We start from the raw sequence: 21,528 nt of genomic DNA on the forward strand, positions 1-21,528 counted from the left end.
GTGGCACGGCACACGCTGCAGAGGTACCTGCGGGGCACAAATACCAACGGAGCCAGCCCAAATCTGATGCTGAGCAAGCTCAATTTGTGCCATCCTCATGCACCTGCACCACCGCCCTGGAAAGCTCCAGGAGGGGTGAGCGCTACCCCGAAGTCTCACCGAGGAGGCGGTAACGGAGATGATGGAGATAACACCGCAGTTCTCCAGCAACTCCGGGAGCTGAGCAGACTGGAGCAGAAGCTGGGAGCGAGGCTGAGCCCTTCTGGACACGCTTCACTTGGGAGAACGTTGGCTGCAGCCCAGGAAATGAGGACGTGCCAACGAGGAGCCAGGAAAGGCTCCGTGCGCAAAGAGCGCAGGCAGCGGCGCGAGGTGCCAGGAGCACGGCACACGCAGATGTCTCCTCCGCGGAGAGGGCCGGCTGCTTCCCCTCGGCTCGGAGCTCCTGGCTTGCCAAGCAGCCGTGAAGGCAGCGAGTGCGGAGGCAGTTTGTGCCTCGGCGGGCGGATAAAGCAGCTGTCCGTGCCTGCCAGCATCTCTCACGCACGTTACAGCTCTGTGCACTGGGAGCAAAGCGCAGGACAAAGCTCCCAAGCGCCACCCCAGCCTTACTCCGAGCAGCTGTTCCTCAAGGGCCCAAAACCCTTTTGACAACCTTCCAGCTCCAGCTAAAGACTTCTCCGCTTGGAAGGGCAGCTGAGCTCTTTAAAGATCCAGCACCACCCCAAGGAAACCTGAAAAAAATAAAAAATAAAAGGAAACCACCCAAGGAATCCGAAAGCCGTTTTGCTGGTGCTGCTGCAGGCTGGTTTGCCTCCTCCCTATTAGTAACAGATAATAATAACTGATAACTAATGGGTAAAAACAGGCTCTGCTCCTCCATAAAGGAGAGCAAGGTTCTGACCAGGATAATAGGGGCACGAGCCCACATTTGAAGGAGGCTGTTTATCAGGTCGAGGCAACGCATGCTCCGCATTTTTATAGTTTCGAAGCTCTGTGTGTATAAATCCACATTTAGCCACGACCATAAAACCCAAGCACAGAGCCCAGCCTGACAAGGATGGCCAATAACCGCTCAAAATGCTCCAGAAAGGGGCATTAGGAAGGTTTTTAGATCGATACAGACATAGCCAGAGGCGTTCCTCATCAAGGCTGGCAATTAACATGCAGAATGAATTGATGCCTTCGGAGCGCCGCCGCTCTCCGGGCCAGGCACGGTGTGAGCGTGTCAACGCTATTACAAATGCAGTGGGATCGCCTAAAACCGGTGGCCATCCCATTTTGCAGAAGGGTCCCCGTGTAGGAGAAGTTGTAACGACTCCATGAACCTCTCGACGGCACACATGAGACTCCGGCTGAATATTGCTGCCATGAATCACGACGGGCTCCGCGGCCGGAGAGGTTTATAGGGCTGCGCTCCTTCACGGCTCCTGCTCTGGGAGAGGGGACAAGGAGGAAAATTACGGGGAATTTACAGCAGCAAACCGCCCCACAAGGGGTACAGGGAGGATTTCTGCCCCTCGGTGCCAGGGCTGGAGCTTCAGCGTTCAGAAATACCTCGCCACATCCCAAAATGGGTACATGGAGGCTTCCCCGCCGGCTGCGCAGCCCAGAACAGCCCCTAAAGGCAGTGCAAATCGCACCAGCTGCTGCTCCCCGAGCAAGTGGTGCACAAACCTGCCACAATTTCAGAAGGAACAGGGCAAAGAGGGGATTTTCTGGCTGGAGGGACACAATGAGATGACAGAGGCAAGCAATACCCGCACTGCTGCATCGTACAATTCAACAATTCAACTCATGTCCTCTTTTTTTTATTGCTCTCTAAGAGGTTTTGGCTCTTCTTTTATCTCAACAGCTCCTCTCCTTCCTTTCATCAGGAGTTTATTACATCATTACGGGATTTTAACTGCCTGTGCCCTGATGAAAGGGACGCGGCACGGACAAGGTCTGCTTCTTCTCTCGTACAGGCGGCAGCAGCCCCGGTACACAATAATTCCCTTTGTAGGGGAAAAAAATGAAACACAAGTGGGCAAAATGAGAGCCTCAGAAAGGAGGCAGAAAATTAAGAGTAGAGCCTGTGTGATGCTACTGAAACGGGCCCAGGAGGGGGGTCTGGGGGCAGTGCTGGGGCTGGCACTGGCGGTGCCACCAGCACACCCGCCTGTCCTGCCCGAGAGCCTCCCCAGCCAAAACATCGCGGGAGCCTTAGCCAGAGGGGCCTGCACAGCACTGCAGCTCAAATTTAAGGAAAAAAAAAATACAAATTATACGTAGCAAGGCTTGTCCGTGCTGTCCCCAAACAGCACGGCTCATTAAAGTGAGGAGTTTAATGAAATTTCATTTCTTAAGTGCACGATTTCCAACACCAGCTTTTTTTTTTCCCCGACTACTATCCCCATCTGGAGTTACTTACTGCACATCTGTGCAGGAGCACCACAGTGCCATTTCCCAAATCTCGCCCTTCCAAAAGTCAGCCAAGTCATTAAAACAAACCCTGCTACCCCCGAATATTTGGGACTGAGCCGTGTTTAGAACCAGACGTGCACCACATCCATGCCCCGGAGCGGGCAATGGCTGAGGCCGGTCCCAGCCCCTCGGTGCCACGAGATTTAGCACTCGGCGACCACTTTGCTGTAACCTCCTCTGCCACAACGCACCTAGAAATCATTTTTTTGGACACAGGAGATCTCTCACCTGCAGCACAGCAGCAGGAATATTAAAGCAAAACGAAGGAGGCTGGCTGGGAACATCACCGCCCTCCCACTCGGCTCCGTAATCTGATTTGGAGCGCCGTGAATCATTGCGCACCAGGACGCCGGAGAAGCAGCGCGCCTCGCTGTTCAATATCCAGCTTGTGGCAGAAGCATGAGTCACGGCTCAGATTGCGAGGTGCGATGCCGTATGTAAATCCTTTCTGAGAACTAACCCCGGCACACCACGCACGTAGCTGCGATTTAAGGGGCCAGGCGCAGACTCCCAGCCCTGCAGAAACTGCAACTTTTGGTGACCCTGCTCAAAGTTTTTCCCCCCGATTTTGGAGACCCAAGCGTGCCGAGCCCTGGGTGAGGCTGTGGGGTGGGGGCAGCCCCCAGCACCCTGCTGCAGGCAGCACGGCCCCGTTTAGCAGGAACTAAAGCCTAGCAGTGACCCCAGTCATTAAACACCGAGTCTAGGCACACATTTTCACTGCAATTCATGCCAAATCTGCCCATACTCCATTCCACATGGACATGCAGAGACACATCCATTACTCCATACACCTCAGCACCTCCCCTAAAATCCCGTTCGGAGCCACATCAGTGCCTGCAATGGGGTGAGAAGATGCCCTGCTCTGCCCTGCTGCAGGACAGCATCCGTGGGGAGCCCACGGGAATGGGCAGGAGGAGCAGAACAGCCCCGGGCACGCGTGGTGCCTGGGTGGTGCCGGGCTTCCCCGCTGCAAACCGAGGGACTCAAGTGATGGGGAGGCACAGAGCCACCCCAGACACGCTGCTGAGAAGAAAAGCAGCAAGATTTTATTTTCTTTTCTCCCAAAAGAATGGGTGAGGGGTAGACTTAGCCATCGCATTTCCTCCATCTCCCTTTCTACAGGTCTAACCCAAATCTCCTCGCCTGTTGGTTACCCTCAGCAGCTGCAAGGCTCCCACTAACCAGCCATGACCACGCAGTTGTTTTTGCTCTCACGCAGCCAAGTTCAATCCATCCAAACCTCCAGCAGCAGGGACACGCAGGGCTCTGGGGAGCTGCGTTTTTATGCTTCCTCCCCTCACTTCGACAGCAGTCCCCCTGCTCCTCTCCTCGCCGCCATCCCCAGAAGACAACCACAAAACAATGCAGCTTTGGGATTTTTTTTTTCCCCTGTTTTGTTTTCGCAGCTTTAGCGACTTTAAAACATGTAAATACGAAGCAAGGGTCAATGATTCAACAGTGATTAAGTATGAAACATTCCAGTTAGTACCCATTAGGCTTGGAAGATACCCATTATGTTCCCAAAGCGTTCCCAAGAGCACAGCCAAGCAGAGCCCAGCGCTGGGGAAAGCTGCCTTCTTGGAAGGCCTGATGTGCCTTGTGAAAACACCGACTTCATTTCGGTAAGCAAAAGAATAACAAGAGACAATAAAAGAATTAACATATTGTAGATTCTTAATGCCATTTCCCCGGAGAGAGGAAAAACAAGCGAGCCTAATGGAAATTTTCTGTTCTCAAAACCATTTGCACTGTTGTTGTTTGCAACGATGAGAGAAGAAGAAAGCATAAAACCCAGCAGCTTAACTTTCTGAAAAATCGCAGGGCTATCTACTTTTTTTTTTCTCGAAGAATAAAATTAAATTGCATCTGGGATGTAAAGCTCCACCTGACAAAATCACAAATAACCTGCAACAGCCTTACAGACTGCAGGGCTAGAGCAGTCTTCAAGCTTGAGCTTCTCCCAGGAGCTACGAGACATCACGGACCTGAAGCCCGCTGAGTCTAGCACAAAACTTCCTTCCATCCCTTTGGAAAACTCCAAGCTGATATTTCAGATCCTGAAGAATGCTGAGGATTTGAAACACTTCATGAAGCACGCAATTAAGCAACGCAGTTAAATAACAGAGCCTGGTTGCACCACTCTTTGCAAGAAGAAGGATTGTTTCCTCATCTCAATCTGCTCCCAATCATACTCGAGATATTGTAAACTGCTAGTTTAGTTTTTTTCCAACCAAAAAAAAGCAGAGGAGCAATAAGATTAATTCACCAAATTACGTTTTCTTTGCCTACTGTTAAGCAGCAGGACCAGAGGCAGGCAGCTGGGCACGAAGGGGGCCACCACCGTCCCCAGTGCGCACCCTGGAGCTGGGACACCCAACAAGGTGCCACCACCTCGAGCAAGAAGTTCCCTCTTTAAAAGCTGCGTGAAGAGGAGATAGCTGCCAATGAGATATTTTATATTCCACGCTTTGGCAGCTACAATGCTATTAACCTCCAAAAATAAGGAGTGATGACACGATGGCCAGTCCTCATCTACAAGTGGGGAGGGCCACCACGGGTCAGCGTTACGGGGCACCTTCAAGGTGGCACCACTCGGAGAGGGCACGGTTAGAGCTCACTGCACCCACGCTCCAAATCAGCTTATTTCAAGATAAGCTGATGATTTCATTTCCCTGGTGAACGAGATATCTAATTATCAATAATTCACAGGCACAGACAGACGTGCAAGTGGTTTTGAGAACCGGAGGAGAAACAGAAGCAACGATTCCTGGAACGAGAGCCAGCACAGAGACAGCTCCAGAGAGGGGAGAGGAGGTGCACTCCGCATGCACGTGTCAAAGCCAATCCAATTTCAATCACATACGTTACATCTAGGTGCCAGCTTAGCGGGGGGCTTTTCCCCCGCGCGCTCTGCGGTTGGTATATGACAGGATGCTTGCCTGGATGGTGCCCAGCTCTACCTATCCGGATGGACAACTCGCTCTCGTAGTCCAGGCGAGAGGCAGGCTCCTGCTCGTGTTTCTCTTTCGCCGCTCGCGGGTCGTAGCTCAAGGCAAATGCCGCGTGGGGGGGTCCGCTGAAACCCTGCAATGCAAGAGACAAATTCAGGCTTTCCCCACATCTTCCCAGCCCCATCCTCAGGGAGCACCATGAGGAGATGTTACGTGCACAGCCACCGTGTTATTGCAGTGGAATTTGGCCAGAGGGGCCCATGAACTTCAGTCTCGTTTGGAATATGTTCCTGTACTCGTTGTAATCCCAAAAAAACGGAGCGGAACGGCCAAAACCAACACTGCCCAGCTATGTGTAATGTCTGCAGGGAACCGAGCAGCACCCTACAGAGAGAGGCATCCCGTGAGCAATCCCTGCCAGCCTGGACACAGCTCGTGAGAACCTGCAGTGACTCCAGGACGTGCCAGAGCCTCCAACTGCATCGGCCAAAGGAAACCTGGAGGACACCAGCTCTGCCCTCCCCATGGCACAGGGACACGCAGAGGTAAAATCCGAGGCGCTGGGTGCCCCCGGGCTGCTCAACCCAAATGGAGCCCAAAATTCCCGAACCCTGGAAGGGCTGGGGCTTTTGGAGCAGCACCAGCAGCATGCACAGGATGGATGTTTGGATTGTGCTCGGTGTCACCAGCCGGGAACATTGGCTCAGCTGGCAACAGAACAAACGGACGTGCCCCGAACAGCCAGCGGCAGTAACGGGAGACTCGTCGGGTAAGGTCACATTAAACAAAAATAAAGGTTAAAGATGAATAACTAAACCGTCTCTTCTCCCATCATTTGCATAATATCGTCTGACCAGCACTATTAATACTCATGACGGATCCGCTGCCTGCTCCCTCCTGCAGTTTAATCAGGGTGCTTTCACCTCCTTTAACCCAGCAGCTGCGCGGGGTGCTCGAGGTTGAACCCGCTGGCAGAAGGCAGAGTCTGCCCGGGGAGGAACTGCACACAGCTCGTGGAGGAGCTGAAATAGAGGAATATGGGCTTTATCCTGCACAACCTGGATGGCTCGTCACCGAGAAAAAAAATGGGAATTTCAGCAGCACAACCCAAATGGGGTAAGATGGGAAGAGACCAAGAACGCAAGCTCGTGGGCACGTCCTGCTGCTGGCAGCCCTGCAGCTCGGTCTCCTTGCTCCTGAGGAAATACCAACAGCACAACAACCCGAGGAGAAACAAGGACGGGCACCTTATTAAAGAAGCTACGGGCACCGTGGCAGCAGCTTTGCACACTCCATCCCCACCAGATTCGTGCATCTCCTCCCCCAGCTCCGTGCCGCGCTCTCGGCGCACCGCACGGTCACCAATATGATCCCCAAGGATGTGCTTACACCAACACGGAGGCAAACTCGAAGATATTTCGGATTTCTATTGCCAGGTTAAGTCACCTCCCCGTTGGCGGGCACAGACACGCAGCACCATCAATTTGGAAAAATATTAGTGACCTTCAGCGAGGCACGCGATCCGTTCCAACCGTGATTGCTCTGAGTCATCTCAGTCCGGTCCCTGCATGAGGCCCTTAATTGGAATGTGTCAGTGGGTTAAAAACGCATTAGGAAGAGAAGAGGAAAGTCAACCCGTGTTAATTAGTTCATGCCACTAATTAGTATTAACTGAAATAACCACGGGGGCTGATTATTTCGGAAAGCCTGATGCAACGAGAGACTTGGACAGGAAGACCTGGAGAGCTTGGAGGAAAACTATTCTGGGACGAGGGAGTCCCCACCGCGCTCGCTTCTGTTTGGGGAGATACAGCAGGAAGGTCATTAGATTTTCATAGCCCCTTTTAAAGAAAAAAATAAATAAAAAGCTCTTTTTCTAAAAAAGCATCCTTGCAGACGGCAAAGAAAACCCCGCCCCACGCAGCACTCGTCTAAATAGGCAGAACGTGCTTTTGTTATCAGAAAGGCAGAGCAATCCTGAATTAATTTGTATGGAGACATGCCCCGTTCCTGTTAGCACCCCGGGTGACGCAGCAGTCACCGGGGAATTGATTTTCTCTGGTCAAACATCCCGGAGCTGCTGTTATCGATGGCGCACCGCCCCGGCACACGGCAAGGATTGCTCACCCGCAGCTTTCATGGCCCTGCCCGCTCCTCCCACACTGCCTCCGCCCTGCTCTCGGTGAGCTGTGCCGTGATAAATACCCAATAAATCAATCGGGGCATCCATTTCCACCTTGGCACACGATGTCCACCCCAGGAGGTGCTCGAGGTCCTGCAAGGCACGAGGCAGCGCCGTGCCTCAAACGGCAAATCCAAAGGGTGCCTCGTCCTGCTCCCCAGCCCCAACCCTACCACTGTACCAGGATTATTTACTGTCCCTCGCACAGACGGGGTGCTTTGACCCCTTTGGGTTTAAATCAGAAGGTTTTTTCCCCTGGGGGAGCAGTCGGTGGTTGCAGGGATCCCCGAGCGAGGTGGAGGCGGCGGAGAACAAAGCGGTGCCGCTGCCCTCGCCGTGCCGCAGCCCTACCCCTGCACCTCGCCTTGATCAAAACCCAGCACGAATCTCTACTTATATGGACAGCAGCACTAAAAAGGGATGCACTTCAAAGCAGGAGCAAAGCAGCCAGCTGTAAAACTGAGATATTTGGGCAAGTGCCTCCCTCTGAAAGACAAGAAACAGGCGTTGTGCGCATCTATCACTGCTAGGGCCGGGCCGGCGCTCCTGCGGGGCTGCACGTAGGGGCTCGGGATGGAGCACAGCAAATCCCATTTATTTGAGTGCCTTCAGCTGCTGGCCCCCAGGGCCAAAAAGCCACTCCAGCTGCAGACCTGAGCGCAGGACTCCTCATTCTCCTAGAAGCAGGCTCTCCACAAAGTGATCGTGCCAAGGACATGCAAATCCCCATGCCAATCCCTGCTGTATGGGACTGGCTTCTCCCTTTTTTCATGTTCTGCCTTCCGCAGGGCAAAGGGATAAATCCGAAAGGAGGACACATCAGCTTGGTTTTAGATGAAGCAAGAAAAGCCCTATCAGCCACGTCGTTCTCCAAGGATGTGGCAGTGGCTGGAGGAGAGGCGAGGAGCCCCCCAGCGGGGTCAGGCCCTCCTCGGATTCCCCTCGCTGCCACGCCAGCCTCCAAAATTTAAACCCAAGGAGGAACGACAAGTGAGTGGCAGATTTCAGAAATAATCTGTTCTTCCCCATCCGACGAGTGAGAATAAATGGATAAGGAACTCAGGACACAAGCTCGGATGCTCCGGCTGCGTGCGGATCGCTGAGTGCCCGATGTGAAGGTGCTGCCTGGACCCACAGCTCGGGGAAGGTCGGAGCCACGGCGCTTCTGCTTTGCTTTCGTCTTGGATTTCTGCCCAGCAAAGCATCCTGGCAGGCCCACAGCAGGCTCCAGCAAGCCGGAGGAGACAAAGCCCACAGCCCATCGGCTAGCAGCAGAAAGAGTTTCAAGGGGAAAGGGAAATGGAATGAATGGCACCGCCTTATTTAGCAAATAAATAACGCTCCCAACTCGTCCAGGAGCCAGCACGGAGAGGGAAATGAGAGGCAGCAACGAGCCACGCTGTGATGGTGCCCTGAGGCTCTCATTTCACGCTTATTAAAAGAGAGAAAGTGGTAACGGAGCGGAGAGCAGAAAGCGATTAAAGGAGAAGAACAAAGCGGGGCGGGGAGCCAGGAGGGGACGGGGAGACCTGGCACATCTGCGGCCACCACGGACACAGCGTGGTCGCATCCTGCCCGCGCCTCGTCCTCGCTCAGCTTTGCTGCTCCTGCGCAGCGCCGGGAGCGGTACCAAGGCTGTGCAGCAGCAGAGCCACACGGCTCCACCTTGTCTCAGGCAGAGTAAAGGATCTGTAGTGAGAAATGTGAAATAGGGGCAGGTAGAAAGGACAACAGCTTCCCTAGGAAGTGCTCAGTTAGCAGGGAGGGAGCTTCCAGGGGAGCTCGGCTGGCGAGGCGCAGAATCCCTGCCCCGTGCCCGCAGCACCTGAAAGAAAAAAGAAAAAAGTAGGCTTGCAGCCCACTGAAAGCTGCCACAGGGTGAATTGCCAGGGGTGGCTGCGCCCCCAGCCCTCCCCTGGCACCCATCGGTGCTCATCCGATGGGAAATTGGCTGCTCACACCGCTCCCAAAGTCACCCCGAGGTGTCCCCGGTGCGTGCCACCTCGGGGCGCAGCACCTGCGGCAGTGCGGCTCACCGCCCATGCTCTGCAGAGCCCTGCTCACTTAAAAATGCATTAAAAAAAAATAAATAAGCTGATGGCCACCTGGCTGTATCGATCCCAGAACGTCATTCCAGAACAAACACTGAGCCAGGGCTCCTTGCAAAGCACAACGAGCCCCACGTGGACCTCAAGTCATTGGGGACGGGCGCTGCCTGCAGCTGGGGACGTGCCTGGGGCTGGGATTTGACGGCCCCAAAACGCACTCAGATGGCTCCGAGGTCCCCAGCACAGCCTCGGACGGAGCACAGCGTCCCAAAACCAACCCAGACGAGCCCCTTCTTGAGGGAAATGGAGTTATCACAGTCAGCACCGAGCTGGCACAAGGGGACGGGGAGAGGGGAGCTGCTGGCAGGGACACGGGGAGCTCCTTCCCAAGCCAGGCACCGCTGGCAATCCGCCACCAAAAACACTGAAACCAACAACCCGAGCGCAGCCTTAAATACTCCCTGCCGTGAAAAAATAAAAAAATAAATAAATAAAAAGCCTTTCTCGACCCTGCAGTGGGTGCAATCGTATTTATCTTTGGTAGCAGCTGACGCGCAGCTTCGGGACATAAGCAAACAGCTCGCCTTCATCGCCTGGCAGCCCCAAACGAGTCGATGCTGCCATTCTCTGCCACAAAAGCCCCGCGTTACACCTCAAATCACCAGCTGCTCACTAGAGACGTTATTTTCACCCCCCCCAAGCCTTTCACCCTGCCTGGCACCCCCCTCCAGGGCACGTCGGAGGAAGGAGTTTAATAAGGGCCAGGTGAAAGAAACCCCCCGGTAACCCCACATCCACAAAGCCCTGCGTAATGAAGACATCTTCAAGGGAAATTTACTTCCTTAAACAAGATAAAGGGGCTCCGAGAGTCTCAGGTATGTCTCGCTTTGCATCTTAATTCGGAGACTGCTAACAAGGGACCAGCCATAACGGGACGGACAGAAGGCATTTCTTAGCCAATTCTTCTCAGGTTGCTAACGAGAGCCTGGCCAGCGCTGCCTGCCAGGCTGCAAAGCAGTCAGGTGTCGCAGGATTTCTTCCACTTCTCCCCAGAGTTCAACAAAACCTCGTAAAAACTAAACCAGAGCATGAGCAACCAGGGGCAGGAATCAGAACCGTCCTCGTAAGCCTCCAGGAGGTGCCAAATACAGCGCCAGGAGAGTAGGACAGCACTAGAGAAGATAAATGCAAGGAAAAAAATTAATGTATGGACAGCAGGGCACGTGCTCGTGTGCTCCTGGCAGGCACGAGAAGAGCTTGGGGTCTACAAACGCAGCCCAAAGCCCCATTCCCAAAAGGATCCTGGCGGGGATCCCCTTCCTCGCCTCGCCACCAGGGCTGGGAGGGAACGGCTTTCCCCAAAAAAAACTCACACCGGGGCCAATTTGGGAGCTGGGCTGCGGGATCAGCTCCGACCCCATCCCCTCTGCATCGTGCCAGGCTCACCAAAACACCTCCCGGAGCCGCGGCAGCCGGCGCGGGGGGAGGCCCGGGGCTCCCTCTTCCCACGCAGAGCATCTTCCATCTGGCTCCTCCGGCACCGCGTCCTCCCACGGCCCCGCAGCCCGTAGCTATGGCAGCGCTGCTGCGGGAATTGGAAGGGAGAGGTTTGTCCACAGGCACACAAAAATGAAAAATAATAAAAAAAATCAGCGTTTTCACATCAGGTTGGCTCCGGGAGCGCCTCGTGGGCTGGTAACACCGAGCTGCAAGGTGCTGCTCTCACGGAGCAGCCGGCAGCAGCGCGACGCCCAAACTTTCCCCTAAAAACTGGGAGCCAGGAAGCCGAAGTGAACCCTGAGGGTATGGGTTTATCTGGAACCGATGGAATATCACTGCAAGTACATTTTATTCGCTGCTAATTATCAGCCGCTCTGATAACTCATCATTCTTCTCGGTTGCAAACAGCAGCTTTAATCACCGGCCTCCGCTGGTGCGCCGCGAGAATCCATCCTCCTCCTCCTCCTCCTCATCCTCCTCTTCCTCCTGTGTCAGTGGGAAGGTGGCAACAGCCAGCACATCCCATGGGATGACCCCGCAGCACCACAGCCAGGTGGGCTGCCAGCAGTAAAAATCACTAAAAACGATCTCTTTGGCCAAAAAGATGTTTGTATAAAGCCAAGCGGACGGATATTTCCCCTGTCGGCACGTCTGGGGCTTCAGGCTTTGCGGGAGGAGGCAGGAATGTTGCTGGCACCCGGCCGGGGAGCGGGGCCGTGCACACCATTCCCAAGCCACCGAGGAAACCCTGGAGGTTCGTTACGAAACTCCTCGTTTTGTAACGGGGATGTTGTGCTTGGCCGAAGGGAGGCGGTTTGGGTAACCTCCCTCGTTACAAAACCAAAAGGCGCGCAAATAGTTTTGCTTTTTCCCGGCAATCTAGCAGAAAATAGCTCGCTAAACAAGCAGGGCCCACCTCTGCGGCAGGAAAAGAAAGGATTCAGGTCACCAATCCCCTGTCCACCGAGAAAATTTGAACCCCCCCCCAGTAAATTCACCTAGCAGAGGAGCGGCTGCACGAGCACCCAAGCCTCAGACGCTGCGCGCTCACCTCCTGCCTTGGGACAGCGGAGGGGACAGCTTTGGTAGGGGATGGCATCTCCTCTCTCCTCCCAAACAGATGCTTGGAACAAAAAAAAATAAAAATAAAACTACAACAATCTGTCCTTAAACTCCTTCGGCTCCAACCGGGTGAGTGCTGCCCACCAAAACCAGTTGGGACAAGCCCACGTTTCCAGTCCCTTGCTGGGAGGAATCTCGCCAGGCAGAGGGAGCCTCACGGCCAGCCCGAGCAGGAATCTCCCCCGGGAGAAGGAATCTCCCCTCGGGAGCAGGAATTTCCCTCGGGACCAGGAAATTCCCCCCGGGAGCAGAAATCTACCCCCGGACAGCTCTGCCCACCAGCACCACGCGGACGCGCTCGGCAGGACACAGCAGCGAGGTTCGTGGCACCGAGTCAGCGCTACAATATGAGATTTTAATTGTTGGCAATAAACCTCGATGCCTCCGAGGGGATTAACAAGAGCTTTTTCTCCACATGCTTATTAAAGTCTAATGGAGAGCAGCTTCGCATCCCTTCTCCCTCCCTGCCCCCTCCCCACCTCGCTATCTGTAACGTGGCAACACGGATTTTCGCAGCCCTTATTATGCAAGGCTTTTTGCAACAGTAAGAGAAAAAGCAAACAAAACTTCAATTAACAGCTCGTTTTTTACACAATATACTTCTCAGGAATGATTTGCTAACAGTGCAGATTGAATTAATGGGGGGAAAAGCGAACAAAGAGGGGGAGAGGCTGCTGCTGCTGCTGCGCCTGTGAGGCCAGGAGCCCCTGGAGAGGGGAAGGAAAAGCCAGCCCCACTCCCCCCAACCAACACAAATTGTGGGGTGCCAGCCATCAGCCGAGCCCTGCAGGGCAGCTCTGCCCACAGAGAAACCCACAGGTGAAGAATGAAGGAATTGGGATCCTTTAGGGACTGAGAGGTGACATATCCACAGCGTGTCAACGCTGGATGCGCATCAGATGCAGCCGGCAGAGCCCAGGAGAAACGGGGAGGGAGCGCGGCTCAACTCGCTATCGATCACCTCCCCGACAAGGAGAGGCTGTGCAGCACTGCTCAGTTACGCCACGCTCCAACCCGACCTCCTTTAGGCTCTCAATTACCAGCAGAAATCCGCGGTACGGGGATGGGGAAGTGTCACCTCTCCGACGTGTCCCTTTTCTCCCCGCACCATCGCCCCCGAGCCCAGCGGCACCGGCGCAGCCTCCAGGGACCGAGCCCGCAGCAGGCTCATTTCCAAGGCCAGGTTTTCTGCTCTGTTTTTCCTTCCCCGGGTCTCGCACACTGCATAAAACAATTACCAGCATCGCGTGTCTCCTGGGCTTCTCTGCAAACCACTCCGAGTGCCTGCGGGAGGCCGGGCAGCGCCGGGGGAGCCCGACACACCTTCCTGAAGCACAGCGCAATAAACCCACAGGAGAGGCCCTTCATTCCCTTCAGCTAGTCCAATTAATTTGTTAATTCATTACAGAAGAGAGGCGTAATGAGGGACAAGGCACTTCCTAATTGCCAGCACCGAGGAGCTAACCAATTTCCCTTTCTCGGAGCTCAGGACAAGGCTGGCCCAGCGCTGAGCCCCAGGGCTGCTCCTATGGGGCACAGCTGAGTTCTGATCCCCACTGATCCCCCTAAACTTGCCACACGAGCAGCTCTCATCCTGTGTTCAAGGGTAAGGCGTTCAGGCGCTGGATTTCAACCAAGACAACTTTCAGCCCAGACACCAAGCTCTGAAGCCAGCCCTCTCCCCTCCAAGGCGCTGCTGCCAGCACAGAGCTCACGCAGCGGGGCTGGTGCCCAGCATCTCTTCCCTCTGTGCTCCCTGTGGATAAATCAGTGCAGAATCCAGGAGTAGGGACACCATCCCCATCTTCCCTCCTCTATTTATTCTGCCAAAACCCCCAGGACCCACTCCTCAGGCCACCTTACCCACCCCTGGGCTGTCCAAAACAGAGAAACACCAGCTCTGCATTTTGAGGAGGGAAACAAAAACGGGCACAGCACGACTGCGTGAGCCAGGCTTGTTTTTCTAAACCCAATTCCAGGCAAAGCCAGACAAAAGTAGCCCAGAGGAGCAGCCAAAACCACGAGGACACTCTGAACCTGGAGGCTGCTCATCACCCCGGGCTCTGCCAGCCGTCGGTCGCTCCTTCGCCATCCCCGGCACGCACGGTCCCGCGGGGACGATCCGGCACACGTGGGTGCCACGCTGCACCACTTGTCAAGGCTGAGCCACCTCCTGTGCTCACACCAAAGGCCAGGGACGGCTTCCAGGAGGGCTGGCACAGGTCGGAGCCCTTGTGCAGGGTGTCACCGAGCCTGGCAGGAGGCAGCACCTCGGCAGAAGTCAGCGCGCTTCCAGCACTGCGCTCCAGCGGCAGCCACACCGGGCTGGAAATCCCCGCAGCGCTGCCCCCCTCCTGGCTGCATCTTGTTCCCTGCAATGCAAACGCTCATTAAATATCATTTATTTATACGTCTAGCATTTACCTCACCTACAAAGCCGTGACAGGCCATAAAGAAAAGCAGGCAGAATGTGAACCAGCAGCAAGGGACCTTCGCGAGCCTGCAAACCAGGAGCGGGCTCCTCCGGTCAGTTCTTCACTTTGCATTAGCTGTGAGGCCCGAGGACACCAGATTAACATCACGTCACTGTCACCATCTCGTTGATAATTAGAGCGTGATAGGAGACAGGAAAACATCATGCAGATTTCCACACCCCAGCAGTAACATCCCAAGGCACCACCACGTGCGCTCCCCGAGCGGCACAGCCGGGGGACAGGGCGCACGGCCCCAGCAGCCTCACAGCCCTCCACAACCCCTCGCCCTCAGCCTGGAGAGGAGAGGAGAGACATCCGAGAGGTCAAAACACCACGAGAGGAGCCTCGGACTGGCTGAGCAGAAATAACCAAGCCGTTTTTCCCCCCCAGTTCTCCCCTCTTCCCAGTGGGGCCATCAGGTTATTAACAAGGCACGATGCGCCGCCGGATTAGCTGCGGACGCCTGTTTGGACGCCTGTTTTACTGCACCGAGCTCCGGGCAGCAGCTTGCAGACAGCAGCCACCCACACACACGGCGGCTGGAAGCCAGGAGGAGTGCGTGGTGCCTGGCTGCACCTCTCATCCTGCAGCTTCCAGGCCCCCACCTGAGCTGGATGCGGCCCCGAACCCAAATACGCGGGGTTAAACCGAGAGGTTTAAAGAGCTGCTCCCTGCCAGGCTGGGGCTGTGCAGCAGGAGGGTGTGAAGGCACAATTCTCAATCCGTCTGTGCAAAGGGAACACAAATCCTCTCCGCAGCATCTCCGTGCTCCTGGCTCAAAGCAGGAGCACGCTGCAAGGCAGCGGCACACCGGCACCCGCGGGCATCGCCCCGGCGGCCTCTCCGGGGAGGCACAGGCAGAAGAGGCACAAAATCGACTCCTGGCAGCTCGTCTCCAAAGCAGGCAGCACGTCAAGTAAATCTGGGTGAGTCACAGTTTACTCTGATAGCAAGCTGCCACGGCGCTGCATTTACAGACGTATGCACATATATTTTCCACGAGCTGCATGAAAGCAGCCTTCCTCTCCCTGACAGCTCGCCACCCAACCGATTGTAACCTTCTTCTCCTCTTCCCTGTCGTTTTTAATGGCAGGTTTACATTTCACAGCAGAGGCATTAATTTGGGTTCTGCCAGGAGCACGTTCAAAGGCAGGTTTGAAGATCGAGGAACAGCCGAGGAGCAGCCCGTGGCGCTCGCCGTGCCCGCAGATGAACGGGGCCTCATTCAGGTGTTCGGAACAAGCACGTGAAGGCAACAGGAGCAAGTCCTGCAGGTGATGGAGATGATGCTTCTCTCCGTGGTCCCCAAAAAAAGGGGCACGGAGGGTCCCATCCGCCTTCCCTGAGCCTTCCAGACCCAGTCTGATGGCAAGCAGGGTGCGGAGGGACACAGCTTTGTCACAGCAAGGAAAGGAGCTTGAAATTTCTCCAGCATCCCCACCACCTTTTAGCACAAACCCCTCTTTCTGCACAAGTTTTTTGGCTGAACTGCAAACCGCCCCTGCCCAGCAGCACCCGCAGACACCAGTGCCATAAAGCAGTGGCCACAGGACAGCCACAGCACCTCAGTCCCATGTCCCAAAATTTAGTGAGCCAGAAAAACACACCTATGAGCACGTCCTTTGGTTAATAATCGAAAGGAAAAACCTCTCCCTACTACAGCAATGAGGATGTGCAGCTAATTAGCTTTCTAGGAGTCGCAAATGAACAGGAAAAGGCGCATTAAGAAGGGGAACTTGCGCTGGGCATGTCTCGGAGAAATCAAATTGCATAAGAGGAACTTTTATCCTGATTATAAATTAGCACCGGCAATAAGCCCCAGCACGTTTCCACTGCCTCGTGAGACAATTAACCCGCTAAATTCGGTCTGGGTCAATCAGAGGGGAGAGCTGTGCTAAAAGCTGTGCCAAAAGCTGTGCTTTCAGCGTGCTGCAGCCGCTGGGTCTGGGGTCCCCAGCACCCACAGCTGGGCCCCCCACCCTCACAGCTGCTTCCTCTCCATGTATGTGCCACACGTGTACCCACTGGCCCAGGAAAGACCCAATCCAGCCGACTTTCAGCCCAAAAAATGGCCATTTTAAGTAACGTGCACGCACGCCTCGAGCATGCACAGAGGTCTTTGCCACCACGTCCACGCCCCGCGGATAGCTGAGCTCCCAAGTCCTTCCCAAGAGCGCTCGCCAAAAATAGCTCCAAATTCTGCACAAAGTGCCCGATCCCAGACCGCATTCCAAAAAAAGCTTGTGACCATCTCTCTGCTTCGCTGTGCCTGCCCAGGAGGCCAGCAGCACGCCCAGACCCCGCCGTGGCCTCCAGTGAATACACGGATGAGGGGCAGGAGCGCAGCACAGCCACGTTTCGAGAGGGTGAGCAGGATCTGGCCCTTACTGCAGCCACGCACCACCGCCACCTGCTCCACATCAGGCTCCCCAGCCCTCACTGCTGCTAAAACCATGAATGCAGCTGCAAACAAGAGCCTGGGAAGCCTCAAACCGGGTACAAAACACCCAGGCGCTGGGCACAACTCCGCCACGTGGGTACCCTCCGCGGAGCACCTGCCAGCCCGGTGAGAAAAGCTCCAAAAAAGCCCCAAAGATGTTATTTGTGTTAAATCCAACGAGCGGTCCCCCCGTCACGGGCAGCTTCATTGATTTGCTCCGCAGCCAGGAAAAACAAACCCTGCGTCTAGCTGACAAGGAAATAAAAAAAAATTGGATGGAGATGGGATTTCCAGGACAGATTTACAGCCCTGGCTCTCCAGACCCTTTTCTCCGATCATCCTTTGCCCTGGAGGCAGCAGCAGGCTCCCAGCTGGGTCACCCGTTAGCTGCTGCCCATCCTGCAGCACTTGCCCAGACCCCCAAAAACTGCCCAGGCCCCCCCCATACGGCAGGAACCCCCCCGCAGCCTGGTCCCAGAGCTGAGCAGACGTTTCCAAGCCCGACAAAGCCTTGAGGTAGAGGAGATGAAGGCAATTAAGCCTCGTTATCCTATTTAGCACAGCGATCCCAAAGCAGAGAGGACGTCAGGCAGACGGGGACGGAAGGAATAAGGTGGTTAAGGGGAATGGTTGTGCACAAGGAGTAACGTGGTTAATGGGAACGGGTGGGCACACGGCTATGGTGAGCTGACGTGCAGCCCATGAGGGTTTCATCCCTGTGGGATTTATCTCCTGCTGGGGCCAGCTTGCTTCTCTCCCCTATCCTTGCCACCTTCCCTATTCCACCAGAACCAAGTCTTGGAATTCCTGCTCGCTCCAAGGAGCATTGCAAGGGCAGTGATCCAGAAAAGGCACAAATTAGGGAGTTCCTGCGAGCCACAGCTTTGGCACAGGTGCTGTGCTGTGCCCAGACCCCCGCACCCCACCCAAACCCCTCTACCTTGGTAGCATCGGAGACCCTCAGACCCAGCCCCCACACGCAGCCCCCCATCGGCCGCCCTTCTCCATCCAGAATCCTCCTGGAAATATCCAAAATTCGCTCTATCGCTAAAAATCAGCGCAGGAAGGAAATGATGCTGCAGCATCAGCAGGACCAGGGGAGGGAAGAGGCAGACAGGTCGTTTGTTAGCGGTTCGTTAGTGGTTTAAGGTATTCCCTGAGACTACAGCAACATCCTACAGCAGACCCAAACCACCAAATCCAGCGCGGCTGGTAAAAGCTTGGCTGAACAGAAAGGAGATGGCCAGCAAAAGGCAGGAGGCACCCACTTTTAAAGCTCCTCACACCTATTTCTTGCTCTCCAAGCACACCCAAATGCCCAATTCTCTTTTCTTTTAGCCTGGGGCCGAGGACACTCAGCATTTAGGTAGAGGACAGGAGAACAGCCCTCCGCCAGCAGCAGCGCTGGGGATGTCTCACACTCGATAAACTCCAAAAAGGATGAGCAAACACGCTAAAGGCTTCCAGCAGGGAAGCCGCGGAAAGATAAAGATGTAATAGATTAAATCTGTCTTTTGTAAGGAATTTAATGACTACAGCTGTTCGGCGTCATTACCCACTTTGTCTTGGAGGTTTAACCCTCCCACCGGCCCCGCTCTGCCGCTGAGCAAACATTTGGGTACCAGCAGAGCCGCTCGGCTCCTGCCCCTGCTGCCGTGGGAGCAGGGGAGCCAAGCCTTGCTCCAGCCCCACGAGCAGCCCCGGGGAGATAAGGGCTCATTAAAAGCTTTTACTACCTGTTGCTATATCGCAAAACAATTATAGAGGAGTGCTAACACGGGGAGCGAGAGCAGCCTGTGGGAACAGATCCCTTCCTCCTGCCCGCCCGGGTGGCAGCGTGCTCTGGGGGCTCCCCGGCGTCCCCTCGTCTCACCTGATTTTAAGGGGAGGAAGAGATAAAATGAAAAGCTGAGATTTTAATTGATTTAGAAAGGAGCGAGACTGGTTGGAAGTGAGCCGCAGCGGCTTAATCCTCAAACTCCAGGAGCTGCACCGGGCTGGGGGCGCGGGGTCCCCCGCTCTGACCACGAGTTACGTGGGGCAGGACCCTTTGCATTCCCATGAACTCCTTCAAAGCAGCTCCTGCCCAGCTGGGGGACAGCAGCCCCAGCCCGGGGACAGCCCCCTCACCGCCTGCAGGCTTAGGAGCAGATTTAGGAAGTGCTCCTAAGGCACAGGCGTTAGGCACAGGGTGTGAACCCTCTCCCCTGACACCCCTCCTCGCTCCGTCCTGCTCTTTGCAACCCAAGAATTTCCCTCCCCCGACGCTCTCCCCACCCGGCACGATTTCCAAATGCACCAGAGGCAGGCAGCAGGAGGAAGAAGCGGGCTCTGTGCTGCAACTGTTTGTCCCTTCTCTTGGGAAACGGCGGCGTGGGGGCAGCTGATCAAACACACGGCCCCATCCAGCACCTCGGGACGAGGACAAGCGTTGCCACAGCCAGCACGAGACCTCGGGATGTGGGGAGCAGCCACCAAAGGCTGAGAGCATCCCCAGCACTGCTGCTGAGCCCCACAGCCCAGAGAAAGATTTGGGAGCCCTGAGAGGAGCGAGGGAACGGGCAGGGAGCCACCAGCAGCCCGCGGAGGGGGCGCAGGCTTTTAGCAGCCTGCCACCGCCGGCGTTTCATTTATTTGTTCTTTGCTTTAATGCATCCATTTACCCCGGCACTGACACACGGTAATATCAGGCCATTTTCTTCCTAACCGAGGACACGTTGGGCTATGCCTCTTCGGAGAGGCTCAAAAAGGCAGGGAGCAGGGAAAATTAACACGGCGGCTCCCCCAGGATGGGGGTCGCCAGCCCCTACCCCTCCTCAAACAAAAAGCCTCAGCCCCACCTGCCACTAAAATCAATCAGGAAATTTTAAAAAGTCCTCTGGAAGTTTTGGAAAACATCCCTGCAGACCAAGCTGTTCTGACGCTCTCAGCCGTGGCAGCCCAACAGCTCCAGGTTTTTATTTTTTAATAATGCTCTTAGACGGTGGGATGGTTCATTCAATTCGGAGACACTTAAAGGGCTGGCAGCTCCGCAAATTAAACCTCTGGGCTGAAACAGAAGGTCACACCTGAACTGTTTGCAAAGCGTTGCCAGTGAAAAGAACAAAAGCAGAAGTGTGAAAAAAAAAAAAGAGAGAGGAAAAAAAAAAAAACAGCGCAGAGCCTGAAACTGCCTTCGGCACAGGCAGAGCCACGGGGTCTTGGGGGAAAAAACAGTTTCATTAAGTCTCTGATAGAAACCAATTTGTATCTGGCTCCTGTCATGGCAGAAGCCGAAGGAAGCAGAGAAGAGGCAGCTTTCCAGAGAGCCAAGGTGAGGTTTTTGGCTGCTCGGGGCCACCAGCAGGGACATCGGTGCCCAGGAGCCAGCAGAGCAGCACCGGGGCCAGCACCGCTGCCCTGCACCTCACCCCGAAGGGTCCTGGGCTCCTGGGAATGCCCTGAGTTCCCCAAATCCCACCCCTGCAGGAAAACGAGGATATTTTATGGGGTGGGGCACCTCCAGTGGGGCACAGAGCAGGCAGAGACCCGCGCGCACTTACCAGCACCGGGATGAGCAGGTCGGCCCCGTACACAAAAGCTGCTCCCAGAACAAAGCCCACGGCCACGGGGAGGAAGGCAAAAGCCCCAAAGGTGCCGGACTCCTCAGCCATCTCGATAGCCGGGGCCAGCAGGGACCAGTAGGAAGCGGCCAGCATGACCTAGGAGACAAAAGGTGAGAGGTGAGAGCCCGGGGACCGCAGCCACCGGGTGCCAAAATCCCCGCGCCCACGGGCGTGCTGCCTGCATGGCCTCTGCCACCCAGCGGGGCCACTCACAGCAGCTCCCCAACCAAAAGAGTCACTGAAGGATGGAGAAGCGATGGTTTTCCATCAGTTTTTTATCACCAGGAGCATTTTTCTTGGCTCCAGCCCGAAGGAGCTGGCAGACCACACGAGCTCGGCGGGCTGAATTTCTGTGGAGTGAGCGCAGCCGCAAGCGTCCTTCCGAAGGACAGCTGGAAAACCTCCCTCACCCTGTCTTGTTTTGTGTTTTTCCCTACTTGGTTGGGTTTTTTTTTGGTTCTCCTCCCATCCTCAGCTGCAGGACTGGGTCTGTGACCCCCACCTGTTGGGGGTGAAGCAAATCCTCCCACCCTGTGCCCAGCTCCAGGCTCCTCCACGGAGCAGGAACACACGCAGGCTTCAGCTCAGGAAGGAAAAGAAAAAATAATTAAAAAATATATATATAAAAAAATAAATCAGGTAATGTGTAGAGCCAAAGAGCCATTTTAAGTTAGATAAAGCCAGGCTGGGGCTTTGCCACGAAGATCCCAGCCTGCAGCAGCTCAGCTGCCAGTGTC

The 21,528-nt window shown here is 55.2% G+C and overlaps 2 protein-coding genes across 4 annotated transcripts in view; one reads left to right on the plus strand and one right to left on the minus strand.

Moving 5' to 3' along the window:
• The window catches only part of RPL38 (ribosomal protein L38), a 289,914-nt gene that overhangs the window by 121,022 nt on the left and 147,364 nt on the right, over positions 1-21,528 (plus strand). The window lies entirely within an intron of this gene.
• Positions 1-21,528, minus strand: part of SLC39A11 (solute carrier family 39 member 11) — a 74,857-nt gene that overhangs the window by 46,728 nt on the left and 6,601 nt on the right. For 2 of the 3 annotated variants that reach the window (XM_068655409.1, XM_068655408.1), the window contains 2 exons: positions 20,729-20,887; positions 5,409-5,553 (listed from right to left, as the gene is read on the minus strand). In XM_068655409.1, the coding sequence (XP_068511510.1) occupies positions 5,409-5,553; positions 20,729-20,887 (304 nt within the window). The remainder of the gene's footprint in view (positions 1-5,408; positions 5,554-20,728; positions 20,888-21,528) is intronic. The other variant, XM_068655410.1, reaches the window with a different exon arrangement.

This window comes from Anas acuta, chromosome 18, assembly GCF_963932015.1.
Source record: "Anas acuta chromosome 18, bAnaAcu1.1, whole genome shotgun sequence".
Classification (NCBI taxonomy): domain Eukaryota; kingdom Metazoa; phylum Chordata; class Aves; order Anseriformes; family Anatidae; genus Anas; species Anas acuta.